The following is a 17,860-nucleotide window of genomic DNA, read 5'->3' as shown; positions in this document are numbered from 1 at the left end:
ATATATATATATATATATATATATATATATATATATATATATATATATATTGTTGTACATATGTTATTATTGTAGTAACTGGAATAAATTTATTGTTCTACCATTTTCTCTATTATATATCCACTCAATGAACATGTAATAGTATGGTGCTCTGTCTTCTGACGATGAAGTTTAGCATTTTATTTGTCTGTTTGTAATGGGAAATCATGGGTATAAACAAGAATAATTTACAAAGTGGTTTTTATTGTAAAAAAAGAACTGGGAAAACAAATTGGCACACATCATCACAAACTTATGAGATCAATAAGTTTAACATAGAAATATTGTTGCTATGTCACTTGAAGCTCATTTCCCAGCCAAGTCTTATAATAAATTAATTTTTAACTTGATTACTTTACAAATATCACTTGAAAGACCTACATCTTGTCTCCGAAGGTTTCAAATACAGTAAAGGTTTGCCCAATTAAACTTTTATCAGTGGAATAATTGAGCAAAACAAGCCCTTACACAAAATAATAAAGCGGAAAACTATTAAAAATAAAAATCTTTAGCAGGTCCATTTTTGGGGGGTTAAAAATGTGCACCAACTCTGCTACTCCTTCATTTGGCCTCCTTCTTCGTCATCATCATCCACTCCGCGGATATACAAAACGTTGTTACAGCGGATGAGCACTTCTCCTAAACTGCCAGTTGACTGACCATCGATATATTCCTCCGTGTTTGCCAGCTGTAAGAAATTTTCATCAGCCTTAAGTACATTAAAAAAAAGTGATAGAAGATGGTGGTTGTTCCCCTCCCTGAAGTGCCTAGAACTGTAACTGGACTTTAGCTAACATCACACACAAAAACCCTTACAAGTACCTGTTATGAGTCTATAGAAAGTTATTGACTGGAAATAAAATACAAGACGGCTGAAAGGAAGGACAAATTTACACTAAACCCCTGTGAACTTTTGGTCATGGTATGTAGGAGGAGGCAATCCTCTATAGAAAAAGAGAGATTTGAAATATATTGATCTTGGATGACCTAAGCTCTGGTAGTTTTAAATGTTCCTTTCCATCGATAGGGGTCTTTGTATTTACAACCAGCTTTAAAAAATTTGAGTCGCAAAGGACAATGCGCTACAACACCCAATAGGTGTGGTGGTAAAATTAACTTATAACATTAGAATTAGTTCAATCTACTGTCTCACCTCCCCATCGAGTGCTGTAGTGCAACCTCCTTTGAGACAGAAATTCTTTTAAGTCTGGTTGTTAACACGAAGATCCCCGTAGACAAAAATGGGCGTTTTAAAAATACGGGGTAAGAGTCAAGTTATTTATTCTACAATGTTGTTACAGGATATATAATTATGAAGCCATATCGAGCATACTATCAACTACAGTATATGGCTTCCTCCTATAATATCCAATATTGTCTTGTTTCATTTGGCTTTAAGAAGCAATAGGCCCAACAACTTATCTATCTAGTGCCTGAGTCTGTGTGTTACCTAAACTGGTCCCTACCACCACCACTCTATCCTCTTGTTGTCTTTACATTGATGTCCTTAAAACTTTCATTACATTTTTATTTTGCCAGTATTACTTCATGTCTATTTTCAGGATACCATTTATATTCTTGGTGTGTTATGTTTAGCCACTTTCTTTGTTTATGTTTTTAATTGTCTCCATGTTGATTTCACCAATGTATGGTGTATTAAATACGTTCTGTTCCAAGTTTGTCTGTGAATTTCATTGTTTGTGGTGCAGTGAGGGTAGTACAGGTTGATAATCCCTTATCCGAAATCCTTGGGGCCAGAGGCATTTCAGATTTCTGAATTTTTCGTTTAAATATGAGAGTTCAGATCACTGACTCCACATCATAAAATATAATACACACACACACACACACACACACACACAATACTGTAATAATAATTCATAGGTTTAGGTCGCTTTTCTCACTTTTGATCTTTTTTTCATTCTTGTATTTCTTTATTATTATTATTTTATTACAGTATTATTGTAATTATTATTATTATTAATTTTTGTATTATATTTTATTATTACTATTATTATTATTGTTATCATTATTATTTTATTTTGGTGTACAGTATTTTAATTAAAAATCTTATTACGTACTATGAATAATTATTATTATTATAATTATTATTACTATTACAATTACAATTACATTTTCGCCCACCAGACCCGATGTGAGTCAGTGATTTATGCCCGGGTGGGCTAATCCCTGTTAGGAAAAAAAAGCCCCACAAAAAACTTTCGGTTTTTAGAGCTTTTCGGTTTTCGGGATTTCGGATAAAGGGTTGTCAACCTGTATGTTATAAATATACAGTATTGTTCTTTATTTTGCAGCATCTGTGTGGTTTCTTCCCATTTGTTTTGCTTAAAACCATCAACAGCTGCTCAAACTATAGGCCCAGTTGTTCCACAGTGTGTGTGTGTGTGTTTGCACACAGGGTGGTGAAATGCGTCTAGTGTGGCAGCATTATGTTAGTGTTTAGGTGCAAACACTGCCTGCTCCCTCTCCTTTTCAGCTACCCTCGTGGCAAACAGGGAAGCAACTTGCATAAATCTTCCCCTGCTAGTACACAGCCTCTTCACCATCAAGACTCCTGCTGTGCCTCCTCGTGGCAACACACAGTAACTGGGTACCGCGTGGGCCCAGGCGAGACCAGCAGGGGATCTCGGAGAAGCAGTGGGTCCCAGAGGGAAAGTGCATAGGCCCACTGGCGCCTACCAACCATTGCCCTGCTGCCTTGCAGATTAACCTTGGTAGGCATAAAGCTACGGGAGTAAACCCTGAACGAAAAATCTGCGGTGGAGCACCGCATCAGGCAAACATGCTTACAGAGCTCCAGCAAGACCCCAACGGTGGTATAGGCGGAAGAGGTGACCAACATGGGAACCCAACGACTACACTGGTGGACGAAGGCAATGCCTGATGGACAGGCTACTGAGGCGAAACCCAACAAACTGGGCAATCGGCAGTCCATTGCAACTCTCCCTCTCCCCAGTCGTTGCAACACTTACCGCTGGATCAGGAAAAGGGAGAGCCAAGGTGTGTGGTTGCAGCCTGTGGTCCTGCCTCACCACATAAATCAACTTGCGTACAGCCATCATCCAGCTCATCATACCTCTCATCATCAAAACCCCAATACCCGAAAAGTCTTATGGCGACGGACTAGTGGTGACGGGGACAGGCAGAGATGACTGCCAGGAGTCTCTAGTCACAACTCTGCACATGGGCGGCACAGATAAGATGGTCGCTTATGCACTGGGATCTAGGTAGCAGCGCAATTCGGTCCTGTCTGTGCAACTGAGCAGCCCTTTCGAGGAGCCACTCTGCTCACCCCATGGGAGGGGGATAGAAAAGGTGACCTAAACATAGCCTGCCTAAAAAAACGTGATTTGGCGGCAATGCACCCAGTAAGGTCATCCTTATGTGGTTGAAAACACAATCAAAATCACTGATCGAAACAAAACAAACTACGTATACAACCTCTTATGGTCGCTTCATGGAATATTAGGACCCTCCAAGATAGTGGCACAAATGAGCGTCCTGAAAGAAGAACCGCCCTTGTGGCAAAAGAGCTGGCTACATATAACATCGACATAGCAGCCATTAGTGAGGCCCAGCTCCCAGACGAGGGTCAACTCACAGAATGAGGGTCTGGCTACCGGTGTTTCTCAAACTTTTTCACTCCATTCCCCCCATGAGGAACACTCAACATCCTCGTAGCCCCCCTTCAGTTCTCTCCCAAGCCCCTCACAAATAATGATGATAATAAATTGCTTTTGTACTCTTCTTTTATTTTAATGTTTACAATCATCAAACAGAATGCATATTTTGTTACAGTTCAATGGATTGGATGACATTTATCAGTGAGTCACTGATAAAGCACATCTCATGTCTGGGTCCACATGTAACCGGTTTCGGCTTTTATTCTTTATTTGAAGAAGGGCGGAGGAACCAGATTCACATAAATAAGTAGTAGAAAATGGCAAGAGGACTCTAAGTGCGATCTCACAAACTTTTGGATTCATCACCAATTTCTCTTTTTTCCTTGAATTCTGGGAAGTACCTTTTGAGCTCACTTTCCAAGGATTTCAAGTGCTGAATTATTTCATTTTTCAGTGATGGGTTAAATAGATAAACCCTCTTCAATCTCGTCAAGAACAGTTGAGAGATTCTCAAACATGGCAACATTTCCTGCACTGACTTTCCTTTGCCAGTTCTGGAGTTTGTCAAGAAATGCATGAATACAATCCATGTGGTGAAACACATTTCTTTCCTTGCCTTGTAGCCTAAAATTCAGCCTGTATAGTTGTTCAAATATGTTTGCCAGGTACGCAAAGCGTGGCTCCCACAATACCTCGTTGAAGTGACTTAATAGATCATCCTTCCCTTTCATTTCCAGGAACAACTTAAGTTCTCCCCGAAGTTCGAACACTAGATTCACAAAATTACCCTTGGAAAGCTATTGCACTTTGGAGTAAAAGAGGAGGGTTTCATGCTCTGAATCCATGCCTCTACAGAGGTTCTGGAAGAGGCGAGAGTTCAAATCTCTTGCATCCACAAAGTTGACGCATTTTATCACTGCCTCCAGGATCTTGCAAAGGGCATCAGGGAGGGTTTTTATCGCTAGTGCAAAATGATGGATCATACAATGAACTTCTGGCATTCGGAGCTACTGTGCTTCCTTGACGTGCTTCTGTAACCCCGATTTCAATCCCAGCATCGCTGGAGCCCCATCACTGCAGACTCCACAACAATTTTCCCAGGTGATCCCGTTAGCTGTGAAGAAAGAAGTCAACTTAAAGCTGTTGTGGAAGTTTCAAGCTGTGTACAAAACAGATATTTTTCCTTGATATCACACAAGAATACATACCTAACAAGAGTAGCTGTGCACAAGAACTCACATCCATTGTCTCATCCAACTGTATTGCAAACATATCAGTTGGAGACGATTTAATCTCCTGTATCAATTGTTCCATGATATTATCTGACATTTCACTAATTCTACGTTTCACCGTGTTGTCTGACGAGGAAGTCTGCTGAATCTTACGTTCACTTACCTCTTCAAGAACCCATTTGACCATCTGGCTAAATAAACTGTTTCAATTCAAATCATTTCAATCTTAAAGCACAATGCTTAATTAAAGTTTTACCAATCGTGTGGGCCGTCTTCTTCTTTGCTATTTCAATGGAAACCTCATATGATTCCTCAACTGCACTCAAGTTTTGTTGTTGAAAAGCACCACTCTCATCCAGCCTCTGTTTTCCCAAACTCCGCGTCATGGCGCTTGAAGAAATTGGGGTCTCTCCGCATACTGGGGGTGGATTGTCGTCAGATGATGCTTCAGCTTACTAGGCCTCATGAAATCGTTCCCCAGCACTTTGAAACATAACACACACTGAGGTTTCTCGATGCCATCAGCGAGGATTGATGTAAATCCATAGTGAATGTATTCATCATTGTACTTCCGCTTCTTAGCCATCGTAAACTTAAGGAAATTAAAAAACAAACGCCAAACAGACAGAAACACGCAAATGATAAAGACTAAAATTTACAATAATAAAAAACAGAAATATAAGACAATCATGAATCTCTTGGTTTTACTAAAAAAAATTAATCTCTCTCTCTCTCCCTCTCTAAGTGTGGACTATTTCTTTAAAAAAAAACAATGTCAGACAGAAACAGACGAATGATAAAGACTAAAATTTATAATAATAAAAAAAAGGACAAAATAATAGGAATGGCAAACATGCATAAAGTACATACCGTATTTTGCGGCATATAGGACGCACTTTTTTTTCTCAAAATTTTACCCTCAAAATCACCCTGCGTCCAATATGGTGAAGATCAGGATTGGGGTCCAGCTTGGGATCTCAGTATCCCCCCAATTTAAGAATCCAAACAACTTGATAATGAATATATATGGAATATTACAAGAATAATTCCATTTAACAAAGAGAACAATTAAAACAATATAGGTTGACAACCCTTTATCCGAAATTCCAAAAACCGAAAAGCTCTGAAAATCGAAAGTATTTTTGTGGAGCAATTTTTTTTTTTTTTTGATACCAAATTGACCCACATCGGCCTGGGGTGAAAATGTAATAACAATAATGATTATAATAATAATAATAATAATGATAATACAGTATTAATAATAATTATTCATAGTAAATAAAATTTTTAATAAAAATAATAATAACAATAATACTGTATTAATAAAGAAATAATAATAATAATAAAGAAATACAAGAATGAAAAAAGATCAAAAGTGAGAAACACGACCTTGACCTATGAATTATTATTATTATTACAGTATTATTATTATTATTATAATTATAATTATTATTATATTTTAGCCCCCAGGCCCCAAATACCAGCCTGTATGATCCTGTATAAAAAAAAAACTTACCATTCTGAAAACCGAAAAATTCCAAAAACCGAAATGCATGTGGCCCCAAGGATTTCGTTAAAGGGATTGTCAACCTGTAATAAATAATCAAGGCATATTGAGTAAATGACGGCGATAATTCTTGAAACTACCGGCAAACCACTCATTGTCACAGATGTTTACAGATTTCCCACCAATAACTAGTGTTATATTTCCTGTATAAACATGTCACTGCCTTATAAAATAAAACAAACCTTCATTGAGGCACGAAATGCTTCATTTACCGGCTAATGCTCAACAAACAACGGAACAACGGTCTACCCACTTGGCAGCCATTTTTGTTTTTTATTTTGGTAGTACAGACCGAACACTGACAAACCATATGCGCAACTGCACGGAGTAGCCTGCAGCCAACCGACTTCACCAGTCTGAACACAAACCTTCTCGGGGTAGCATAGTGCTCTTCCATGACTGTTCAACCAAAATACCCTAACAGAATGGAGTCGAAGAAAAGGCATAGCTACACTATCAGCTACAAATTACAGGCCGTATCAAAAGGCCTAGGAATATGGCTAAAGGTTATGGTGCTGTACATGCAAAGTGGATAACTGGTGTTACTGACAAGGTATGTGGATCTAGGACATATTTAGTGAAATGTGGTAACTCTTTGAGATATGTTCATGTGGATCACACCATTCAGGCACATGGCGAGATGAATGTAGCACCAGGACATGATGATAAACTTGACACAGTTTCAGATGATCATCATGATGATGATGTCAAAGATGATGTTTCCCAGCATCCACTCACTGTGTCAACTGACTGTAGTGATGATATGTCTGTCACTGATAATGCACAGAGTGCAAGTGAAACCCCTGTAAGACTTGATGAAGGGAATTGTCCTAGAAGATCAAACAGAGTTAGGCAGTAGTATGCCTGGGCGGCCCTGAGTTTGCGCCCCCCAGTCTCAAAAATACATCAATTGTTGCTCCACGAGCAATCCTAATTTCCAACTCCTTCCATTGTGTGAAATTCCGAACGTGAGCTGCACTGAATTCGTGCTCGCATATTCTAGGATTCAGTTTCCACCACATGTTGAATCCATCCTCAGAATTAAACAGTTTGCAACAAAAGCAGTAAAGAGCTTCCTTGGAAGGGGAGTACACCATCCATGATCTCAACATTCTTTCACCATTTGGCAGAGTTTGAAAAAACCATTCGCGTGTTAGTTTTCTAGTTTGTCCTTTGGTTGACACACCTTCACGAATTACTTCACCAAAATCAGAATCTAGATTTTGAACCACAGGCGCACCTTGACGTACCAGAAAGATCCGTGTGTCATTGCTAATCTTGCTTGGCCATAGGCCAACATCTTTTATGTCCACTCTGTCCACAGCTGGTCCCGGAATATTTTCTTCTTCATGTTCTTCATCACTTGAAGGAGTTGAAGTTGACGAATCGCTTGAAGTTGAACTTGAATCCCTTGAATTTGATAATGATTTGGTTTCTATACGACTGATGTATTTAAAGAGTGCCCCTTTATTCTTGTTTAATACTTCCTCTCTTGCCTTTCTCTTTTTTCTATACGCAGCACCACTTTCTTTAGCTCGCTTCATCTGGGGACAGAGTGATAGAAGTATAAAACATTAATTTTTCGAGAAATAAATTCACACTGCATGTTTAAAATTAAAAGATAAAAAAAATTGAAAAAAATGACGAGAACTTTAGATAAAAGTGATGAAGCTAAATATTACAAGTCACAAATTCTACACTTTTAACAAATAACACATTAAGAAAAAAGCTCTGTGTAGCAAAAGAATGCTTTTGTGAATTTACAAAAAAAAATTTAAAATGTATTACGTACATTATTTATTATTTCGGCATTGCATAATATAAAAAAACGCTATTCCAAAAGTAATATGCATAGGAAAACATTTTTTCTTAAATAGCATTTCCTCAGCATATATATATATATATATATATATATATATATATATATATATATATATATATATATATATATATATATATATATATATATATATATATATATATATATATATATATATATATATATATACAACCTCTGCCTGAGGATGTATTAAACAATATATATATATATATATATATATATATAGAATCGTGCAATTGTACTGCACCGTTGTTGGTATGATCTAAACTCACGGTATAATGACACTAGTATCAATGTAATACAATGGAAATGTAAAAAGTAGCAACTTAATCTAAAATTACAGACTCAGAGTACAATGAAAATGGATGTCTGACATAAGCCCCCCCGACGAAAGCCACCCAGACAAAAGCCCCCTACTTTGATCGGGGTGGCTTTTGTCTGACAACCCTAACCCTAACCTAACCTAACCCAACCTAATCTAACTTAACCTAACCCTAATCTAACCAATAATTAACCACAGAGAAGAACAGTATATTTTACCCTCAACTATTTAATTATGTCCGTAACTTTTGAAAGCCCTTACTGTTGTCAGACAAAAGCCACCCCGATCAAAGTAGGGGGCTTTTGTCTGGGTGGCTTTCGTCTGGGTGGCTTTTGTCGGGGGGGCTTTTGTCTGTACCCCATTGAGGATAGTGTCTTAGTATAAAATCGCAATGCTGTGAAACAAAATCTTAATATTTAATCTCAGTACCGCAGCAAAAGTCACATCAATATTTTTTAACCAATACTTTAATATTTCTTACCTTATAGTATTATGTCTTCCAACGAAGTAAATAACTGGATCGAAAACACAAGAGAACTTAAAAGTCGTCTAGCCTCCCCTCGTCTTGTCACGATGGAGACTTGTGCAGAACTGAAGTGAATTGCTTGTAACTGGTGGATTGGTCGGCTGTACATGAACTGATATGACCCGAGACTGCATGGTTTTGCAGCTACTGGAGACGTTAATCCTTCCCTTTGTATCGGCGTTAAGTTAATCCTCGTCGTGTCTGACCTAACACCTGACCCACACCACATGAGCTCACTGGCGTACTTGTTTGAAGTTGTTTCCTTAATCCTCAACAGGTTACAGGTTGTGTGTGTGGCGGGGGGGGGCGCATAGCAAGGTAATAATAATAATAATAATTAACGGTTTATTGAAAAAGTTCTGCAGCCCGAAGGCTGAAAATATACATTGGACATAAATGACTTATTACATACATTGGTGGTTTAACAAAAGCCTTCATTAGAGAAAGGAAGGAACATACAGTGAACATATAGATTAATGTGGGTGTTGAACAGCAAAAGATTATGTAACTCCTCAGATGGTGTTAGGAGGACCTCACGTGGTGTAGTACTCCTCACAGATATTATGAGGCCTCCGTGGTGTAATAATTCCCTCACAGATGGTGTTATGAGGGGCCTCGTGGTGTAGTAATTCCCTCACAGATGGTGTTATGGGGGCCTCACGTGGTTAGTAATTCCCTCACAGATGGTGTTATGGGGGGCCTCACGTGGTGTAGTAATTCCCTCACAGATGGTGTTATGAGGGGCCTCACGTGGTGTAGTAATTCCCTCACAGATGGTGTTATGAGGGGCCTCACGTGGTGTAGTAATTCCCTCACAGATGGTGTTATATGAGTGAGGTGTGGTTCCAGGCCTTCCTATCGTAGACAAATTAACACATCGCTGGTAGTTGGGTCTCACGGGCCGTTATCACTGGGTACCTGGGACCTCACTGTGTGAAAGGTCAACTTGGGTACCACTGTTACTGTTGAGTTGTTCTCACTGACTCAAGCACTGTTCACCACTGTTCACCTCTGTTTAACACTGGTTCCATTTCTTTCCTAAATGAAATAGTAACTTCTGGCGTGAACTTGTTGATATTCCGGTGGGGAGGAGGGTTCAGGGGAGGGGGTTGGTATGGGCCAACATAACAGTTGACCTGGCTGCTCCGAGAGGAGCGCCAGGTACGTCTTGACCCTTCGGTGTAGCTCATGACGTGGCCGTGATGATGTGGGTCAGGTGTTAGGTCAGACACGACAAGGATTAACTTGCCGCCGATACAAAGGGATGGATTAACGTCTCCAGTAGCTGCAGATATGGGTGATGAGCAGACCCAAAAGTGCCGCCCCCCAAAAGTGCCGCCCGGGGCGGACCGCCCCCCCCCCGCCCCCCCCTAGCTACGCTAGTGTTTAGGAGACCTGTAATTAAATTAGACTTCTAATTATCTGAATTGTGAATAGGCCTTTCAAAACTGTTTAGTTAGGAAGTTATATTTGTTGTGTTCTATTCCCTTCTTCCCTGCCATATGTAATTCTGTAAGTTTCGTTATTTAGGATTTGTATCAGCCATGCTCTCTTTTGAAAGGGAGAAATAGTGTTATATATATATATGTATGTTTATATGCTGCCTTTATTGATTATATATACATTATATATTATGTTACTTCTTACCAAAGTCAGAAAGTGTTTAGGCTTGTGTAAACACGAAATGTATTAGGCACGTTGTAACCAACACCAGAGAATAAACTCCCCAGCTAGATTGACCATGTGACTCGTCATTCTCCCATTAAATAACGCAAGATACTACAGGTGCATGCCCAGTATTTGCCAACAGAGCGTGATAGAGACATGACCGATCGCCCGGGCGGCTAGCGAGCCGATCTTTTGGTGAAGAAGATAAATGAAAGGGAAAAGTAATCAGAGACGTGACGATCAGTGGCAATGAGGATAAAAGTAAAAAAAAAGTGAACTGGTTCGATTTCTGAACTGGGGATGGTCGCCCTGATGAGACTTGTGCTGCCATGGGTGTTGGGCCCTTTTGGTACAGAGTATTGTTGGTATCCAGGCAAGCGGAATTTTTTATCTTTTGACATTAGGGTTTCTTGCAGAATGAAGACATCAATATTTTTAGCTATGGCTGCTGCTTGTACTTTATGCCATTTGTTGGACAGGCCTTGTACATTCCACCGTGTTATCTTGAGATGACAAGGAGGTGGGGCTATTCTATCATTATCTCCTCGTCGCTGGTGCTGTAGTTGCTCACGGCGTTCATGGTCGAGTCGCTCTCCTCGTCCGTTAGGAATGGTGTGCTCATTGGTGGCTGTTTCTTGGGCACCTGCTCTAAGGGAGGAGCAGGAGGTGGAATTCCGCTTGTTTTTGGAGGTATCTCGGGAGTTTTTTCCGCTCTCTTTAGGGTGCTGTCGCTCTTGCCTGTGATCGTGTGTTTGCTGACGGTCTGTGCTTGTTGTTCTGTTCCTCGTGATCTGTTGCAAGGGGCTTGAGGTTTCACGGTTTTGAGTGATCTCTCGGATGGCAAGATCTTCTTGTCTGATATCTGACTCAAGGGCGTCGTCTGTTCTACTTGTAGTTGTGGAGTTTTGGCGGTCTGGTCTTCCTGCATCTTTTCTGTGAGCTGTGTCATAACTGCATTTATTATATTTTCGGTGCTGGTATCTTGTTTCTTTATTATAGTAGAGACAGTTACTATCATAATGGTGATCATCTGTTTTATTTGTTCTTCTGTGAATGCCGCTTGTAGATTGGCAGGTTGGGGTGTATTCAGTTGGGTGGTCGCCTGGTGGGGTTGCAGTGTCCCAGGCAATATGATGTTCTCCACCAATACTGGAGTGTTCTGTGCTTTTACTGCTATACAGCTCTGGAGCTGCAGTTGTGGAGTCCACTGATTTGTCATGGTTTCCTGCATGGACTGATTTTGTCCCGGTGTCTTCAATTTTGTCCTGTAGCCTGGTGGGGGAAATGCAGGGAAGGAATCCTCTGACAGTTGGGTGTTGGGTTGACTGTTTTCTGTCGCTGTTAACCCCACACGAATGTGCTGTGGGGTGCTTCTGTTGTGTTTTGTGGTTGTATTTTTGCCATTAAAACTTTCATCTGCTCTCTCCTCTCTGGGCATGATGTGCCCCAAGCGTGATGTTTCTTTCCACAATTTGGGCACTTCGCTGTCGTGGTGGTTCCTTCCTTGTGTTTTTGAATACACATTTCTGTCTTGTGGCTTAGGCTGCAGATGCCACATCTCACTTTTTTGTGGCACCTGGATTGGTCATGTCCGAATTTATGACATTTGTAGCATCGTAGTGGTTTTGGAACAAAAGGACCACAACTTGTAAATCCCCCAGTTGCCTAGGTCTACCTCCTCTGGGACTGTCCCCTTGATGTCCACTAGCACTTGCCTTGTCTGTGCTTTGTCCTCACTCGTAACACAACGCTCTGCCTTGGTCACTTTTGGATGTTTTATGATGACTTCTACAGGTAGTTCCAGAGGATATCGTAGTAGGACCATTCTGGTTGTTTTCTCCTCGGGGTCTAATGGTATTATCTTGACCATCCTTCTGTTGAGGTTGGTGACCTCGCTGAGGATCTTGGCTGTGTTGTGGTCTTGGGGGGAGAGTATTAGGTCTCCAACTAGATTGGGCTTCACACTGAACTTGATGTTCTTGTATTCTAGTTTCAGTGCTACAACTACCTCGTATGCCTGATTGAATTCGGTTTCTTTGGGAATCTTGTATTTTATCATAGTCGGAATCACGAAGGTGGGTGGTTCTTCCATGGGGTGGATTTCTGGGGACATATTGTCTATGTCGGAGATGTTGTTTTCCTTCCGAGGCCTCTTGTGGCATTTTCCTTCCATCGATTACGTCTCTCTCGCTCGTCTTTATATCAATAAATTGACAATGAAGACTCACTACACCTACCTAGTTCCTTGTTGCCCTAGGACAAAATATGTTATTGCTGTGTACAGTACTGTATATCAACATTGTCATTAAACATATGGAAATCCATGATATTTACCGTCTACTGTATAATGAAAACAAAAACATGAAAAAATCACAGAAGCAAAACTACCAAATGAGTTAGGGCCTGGCAACTACCTTGGTACAGGTCATCTGGCATATTTGGACTTGTTAAAATATGAAATTTAGACTACTAAATATTTTTACTTATGCATTATCTTTTTTGGAAGTGTTGGAATATTATTAATTACGCTCAATACAAAAATTGGGTCGATATTATTTCTAATAAGGGACGTCATTTACAATCGCAGATGGAGCAGTTCTCACCACTCTTCAATTAGGCCACTTACGACCTTTTTTGGTTTAATTTGATTTCATACATTCCTACACATAAATTATTTGGATTAGCTGTCTTAAAGGCTTGCCTTTAATGATGATTAGAAGAATTTGAAGGATATAAGCGACGATGAGGAAAACCGAGGCAAGTGTATGTTCCCACATAAACATGGAATTCTTTTAAAAAGAACAATAAAATTTTTCATATGCTGTTCTATATGGAGGATATCTTATAAAAAATATTATTCCTTTCCATATTTCTACAATTTGTGTACAGTAGCTAAAACAACTATCTGTGAAAACCATACTTTGTGGGAAACAATATGAGACTATGGATGATAAATTTCGTCATATGAGGGCTGTCACTAGTCACACGTAAAATTTTGGAGCAAACTGATTCCCACCTGCACAGATAGTTGTTTTAGCAACTGTACATCCAATTCTATCTCTTTTCTTTTGGTTTCAAAATATAGTTCCATCGTAGTGTGCATCGGGAGCACCACTGAAATCTCCCACGTTCCAATAATAAATCGCACATTTTTTTTTTAAGCACCGAGTGCTTCTTTCAAAACGACCATGGGGATACCATAGCATCATGTACACAACAGCAATTCTTGCAATTGGCCCCGAGTGACTGCTGACTCGTGAAAGCTGCCACGGTCTGCCTCCCAACATATCTAATTATCCCACATTACCGCCCCCCCCCCCCAAGTGAACAATAATATAATGGAACAAAATACAGGATATTCTTGTAAACTGACTAAGTAGAATAGCTACTTGGTGGTTACTAGTGTTCCCTGAAGAATGCAGTGATGGGTAGGGAAACACCTTGTAACACTGAAGTCCGTTTATTATGGATGAGAGAAATACAAGTGGTGACTCGCATGTGCCATGCACGGCTCACACAGTCAGACTGAGGCTGCCTTGCCATATGGCAGCCTCGGGGCAATGTTGCCACATAACGTGCAGTGTTGCCACGTGATGATATATATAAATGCTACTTGGCACAGTAGCTTATATACAGGGTTGCTACTCGGCACAGTAGCTTATATACAGGGTTGCTACTCGGCACAGTAGCTTATATACAGGGTTGCTACTCGGCACAGTAGCTTATATACATAACCTACATCTCCCTCCCCCCTCACGCTCATAGTCTTTGTCTTGAGCGGACTTCTTAGTCCTAAGTCGCTCCGAGCGTCGAGGTGCACTGTGGGGCGGATCCTCGTGAGGTGTAGGTGACTCGTCCTCGGTCAGGGGGCCAGCAGCAGGGGGTGGGACTGGCCGGAGGAAGCGGCGGTTCCTCCACCAGACACGGCCGCTCGGCATCCTGACCTTGTAGTCCCGCGACCGGCCGACGCTCATCACTATGCCCACCTTGTCCCAACGTGTCGTCGTCGGGTCCTGGACGCGGACAAGGGCACCAATCTCCAGTGGCTGAAGAGGGCTGGCATGGTCGTCATACCGAGCCTTGGTGTCCTGGGCACGTGTAGCGGCGCGGCGGTCGCAGCTCTCGGCTCTGGTCTGCCAGTCCTTCGCAAAGGCCTTGGTGTGTGCAGGAACGCAAGAGCGGAGAGGGTGACCATACAGGATCTGGGCAGGGGAGCGTCCTGTGTGGGTGGGAGTGGACGCGGGTTCTGGGCAGCTCCATGCGGCAGCGCCAGGCGCGTCGCTCGTCGACTCACGCACCCTGCTGGCGGTGTAACGAGCAGCTGGGATCTGCTCGGGAAAGTCTCTGGGCACCACGCATAACTCCTTGAGGTGCTCCCACGACAACAAGGGTGTAGCGAGAGTAGGCTGCACATTGATCCATCCGTGACATGACCTGTCGCCGTAGGTGATCTCGGCTTGAAAGGAGCCCACAGCGTCCGGCATCTGGGAACCGTCCGCATTGTAGTACTGCAGCTGCGGCGGTGGTCCCAGGCCGCGTTTGGTGAGGCCCAGTTTCTGGAGGTGCTTCAACCCAATCACCGTAGTATCGGCGCCAGTGTCCTGTATCACCTCGATGTGACCCGACACATCACCGTGTGTGACGGCGACGTGGATGGTGGGGGAAGGGGTAGCCCTGGGGCGTGTGGTCGAGTCCACCCTTCTGATGTGACTCAGCTGCTGCTTGGGGCTACGTGGGCCATCTGAAGGGGGCTGTGTGTGAACCACCCTGAGGGAAGTGCGCTGCTTTCCTCCTCGTCTCGGGCTTTTGGGCTTGGGTTGGCGGCAGCACTTGTCGTAGTGTCCATAGCGACCACAGGCCTGACACTTGTGGCCTCGTGCAGGGCACCTGTCTGTGTTAGACCAGTGGCCCTTACGGTCACATCCACGACACAGTGCGTCGGCGGACGGGCATGTCTTGGGGCCATGCTGCTTTCCACAGCTGCCACAAGAAGCACTAGGCAGAGGCGTGGAAGAACGTGTGGCAGCCTTCGCGTTGTTGGCCGCCTTCTTACCCTTCTTGTACTGAGAGATTGCTCTCACAGCAGGAGGGGCCCGTAAGGCAGAGGTGGCGGACTTGGTGGCCTCGTATGACCGACATTCAGTCACTACCACCTGGAGTGTGGAGGAAGCGTCCAGGGGGATGAGTCACTGCACCAACTCTTCCTGCCTGACACCTGCCAAGATCCCGTGCTTGATCCAGGCTTCCTCACATTCCCGACTGTGCGCCTTGCAGACGTTGATCTCCTTTGACAAACTCTTCAAGCGTACAAAAAAGTCGTCAAAGGATTCGTTCTCCGCCTGCTTGCAGCTGGTGAAGGCGCGGCGACGCAAAGCCTCGTTATTCCGACCCTTAACATGCTCCTGTAAAAGGTCGAACACATCCGTCACTGAAGAGGTAGAATCGGGAGGCACTTGCAACGTGTGCTCCAAAACTCTCTGGGTCTCCAGCAACAAACACATCCGCAGTTGGATGAGCTGTTTGTTTGGAGGCATGCTGTCAAGGTCCACCATCGTGGAGTAATCTGTCCAACGCCGCCTCCACTCACGAAAAAGCTGAAACGTGACGTCTGGTGAGAGGGCGGGTGGGGGTTGAACAGATGCCTTGGGAGCTGTTGGGGTAGCAAGAGTGCCTGCAGGACGCTGGTGTGGTGGAGGAGGGAGGGTACTGGCGCCTATATGCGCGCTACCTGCGAGTGAGGGAGGGTGGGTTAGCGCCAGGGTCGCCAATAGTGCCTCAAAACGCAACTTTTCCTCCTCTCTTCGTGTCTCCTCCCTCTGAAGTTCCATCTCTCTGCGTCTCTCGTCCCGGTCGTCCATCCACCTCAGAATTGTGGCAATGTCCGTCACTGGAGGTGGAGGATGGGAGTCTGCACCCGGTGGAGGAGAAGGTGGTGGGGAGTCGTGTCTCCCATCTTGACGTTGTCCCTTCTTACCTCCCATCTTAGTGTGTGCGTGGACTGCACTGTTTAGTATATAAAGTGGCGCCTCAACAGCTCGAACCACATATATATGACATAAACAGCACAGAAATACGCATAGCGTCCACTGTTCTGTCCGTGAGCGAGTGCGTGCGTGTGTGTGTGTGTGTGTGTGTCTCAGAGAGCGGAGCGTGGTGGCCGGTGGAGGCAAGACCAGTGTGCCCCCGGATGTCGCACGAGAAGGGTGTATGCCTGAGTGCTCCGTGGGTACCACAAAAAACAGGCCAATGCTCAACTCTCAGCTCTGGACACACACTAATACACTGACACTAACACTGCCACCTTCACCAAAAAGCACTGTGACGGCCCAACACTGCACATCGCGGCGAAACACAGCACAACACAACACAACACACTGAGTCGACGCGCATCACCGGCAGACGCAACTGTCTCGGCACCGTTTACACACTTGTAAGTCCACAGATCCCAATCACTGCACCATGGTGGTTACAAGTGTTCCCTGAGGAATGCAGTGATGGGTAGGGAAACACCGGTAACACTGAAGTCCGTTTATTATGGATGAGAGAAATACAAGTGGTGACTCGCGTGTGCCATGCACGGCTCACACAGTCAGACTGAGGCTGCCTGGCCATATGGCAGCCTCGGGGCAATGTTGCCACATAACGTGCAGTGTTGCCACGTGATGATATATATAAATGCTACTCGGCACAGTAGCTTATATACAGGGTTGCTACTCGGCACAGTAGCTTATATACAGGGTTGCTACTCGGCACAGTAGCTTATATACATAACCTACACTACTGGAAAGAGGTAATCCTATAATCATAAGTCAGGAACAAAAAACAAAACAAAACTTTACTGTGGGGAGGGGGAGGGAGGGAGAGAACACACACACAGTAACATAAGAAAGAAAACTATCTAGGTAGTGACGTTCTCCATCCACGCTGGAGCTCTCCTTGATCGTGAGCTCCTCCGTGGGTGTGGGGGCTCTTCTGGTGGCACCAGCTGGCCCTGGTCTGTTCATCTTGTGGCTGGCTGTGGA

General features: G+C 43.1%; 1 protein-coding gene across 2 annotated transcripts; it reads right to left on the bottom strand.

Moving 5' to 3' along the window:
* Positions 1–223: 223 nt before the first annotated feature.
* Positions 224–8,179, bottom strand: LOC121866566. Of its 2 annotated transcripts, none has more exons than XM_042366337.1 (2): positions 7,733–8,179; positions 224–727 (listed from the first exon to the last, which is right to left on the bottom strand). In XM_042366337.1, exons 1-2 carry the CDS (start codon positions 8,024–8,026, stop codon positions 593–595), a joined length of 429 nt encoding a protein of 142 aa, XP_042222271.1. In that variant the 5' UTR covers positions 8,027–8,179; the 3' UTR covers positions 224–592. The 2 variants fall into 2 exon arrangements, 1 of the variants encoding a protein (XP_042222271.1); XR_006088993.1 differs by lacking the exon at positions 7,733–8,179 and adding an exon at positions 6,695–7,034 and having other exon boundaries at positions 598–727.
* Positions 8,180–17,860: the final 9,681 nt, after the last annotated feature.

Source organism: Homarus americanus, unplaced genomic scaffold (assembly GCF_018991925.1).
Source record: "Homarus americanus isolate GMGI-L3 unplaced genomic scaffold, GMGI_Hamer_2.0 scaffold32583, whole genome shotgun sequence".
Lineage (NCBI taxonomy): Eukaryota > Metazoa > Arthropoda > Malacostraca > Decapoda > Nephropidae > Homarus > Homarus americanus.
The sequence above is the reverse complement of the archived record's forward strand: the minus strand, read 5'-3'. Positions and strand labels throughout refer to the sequence as shown.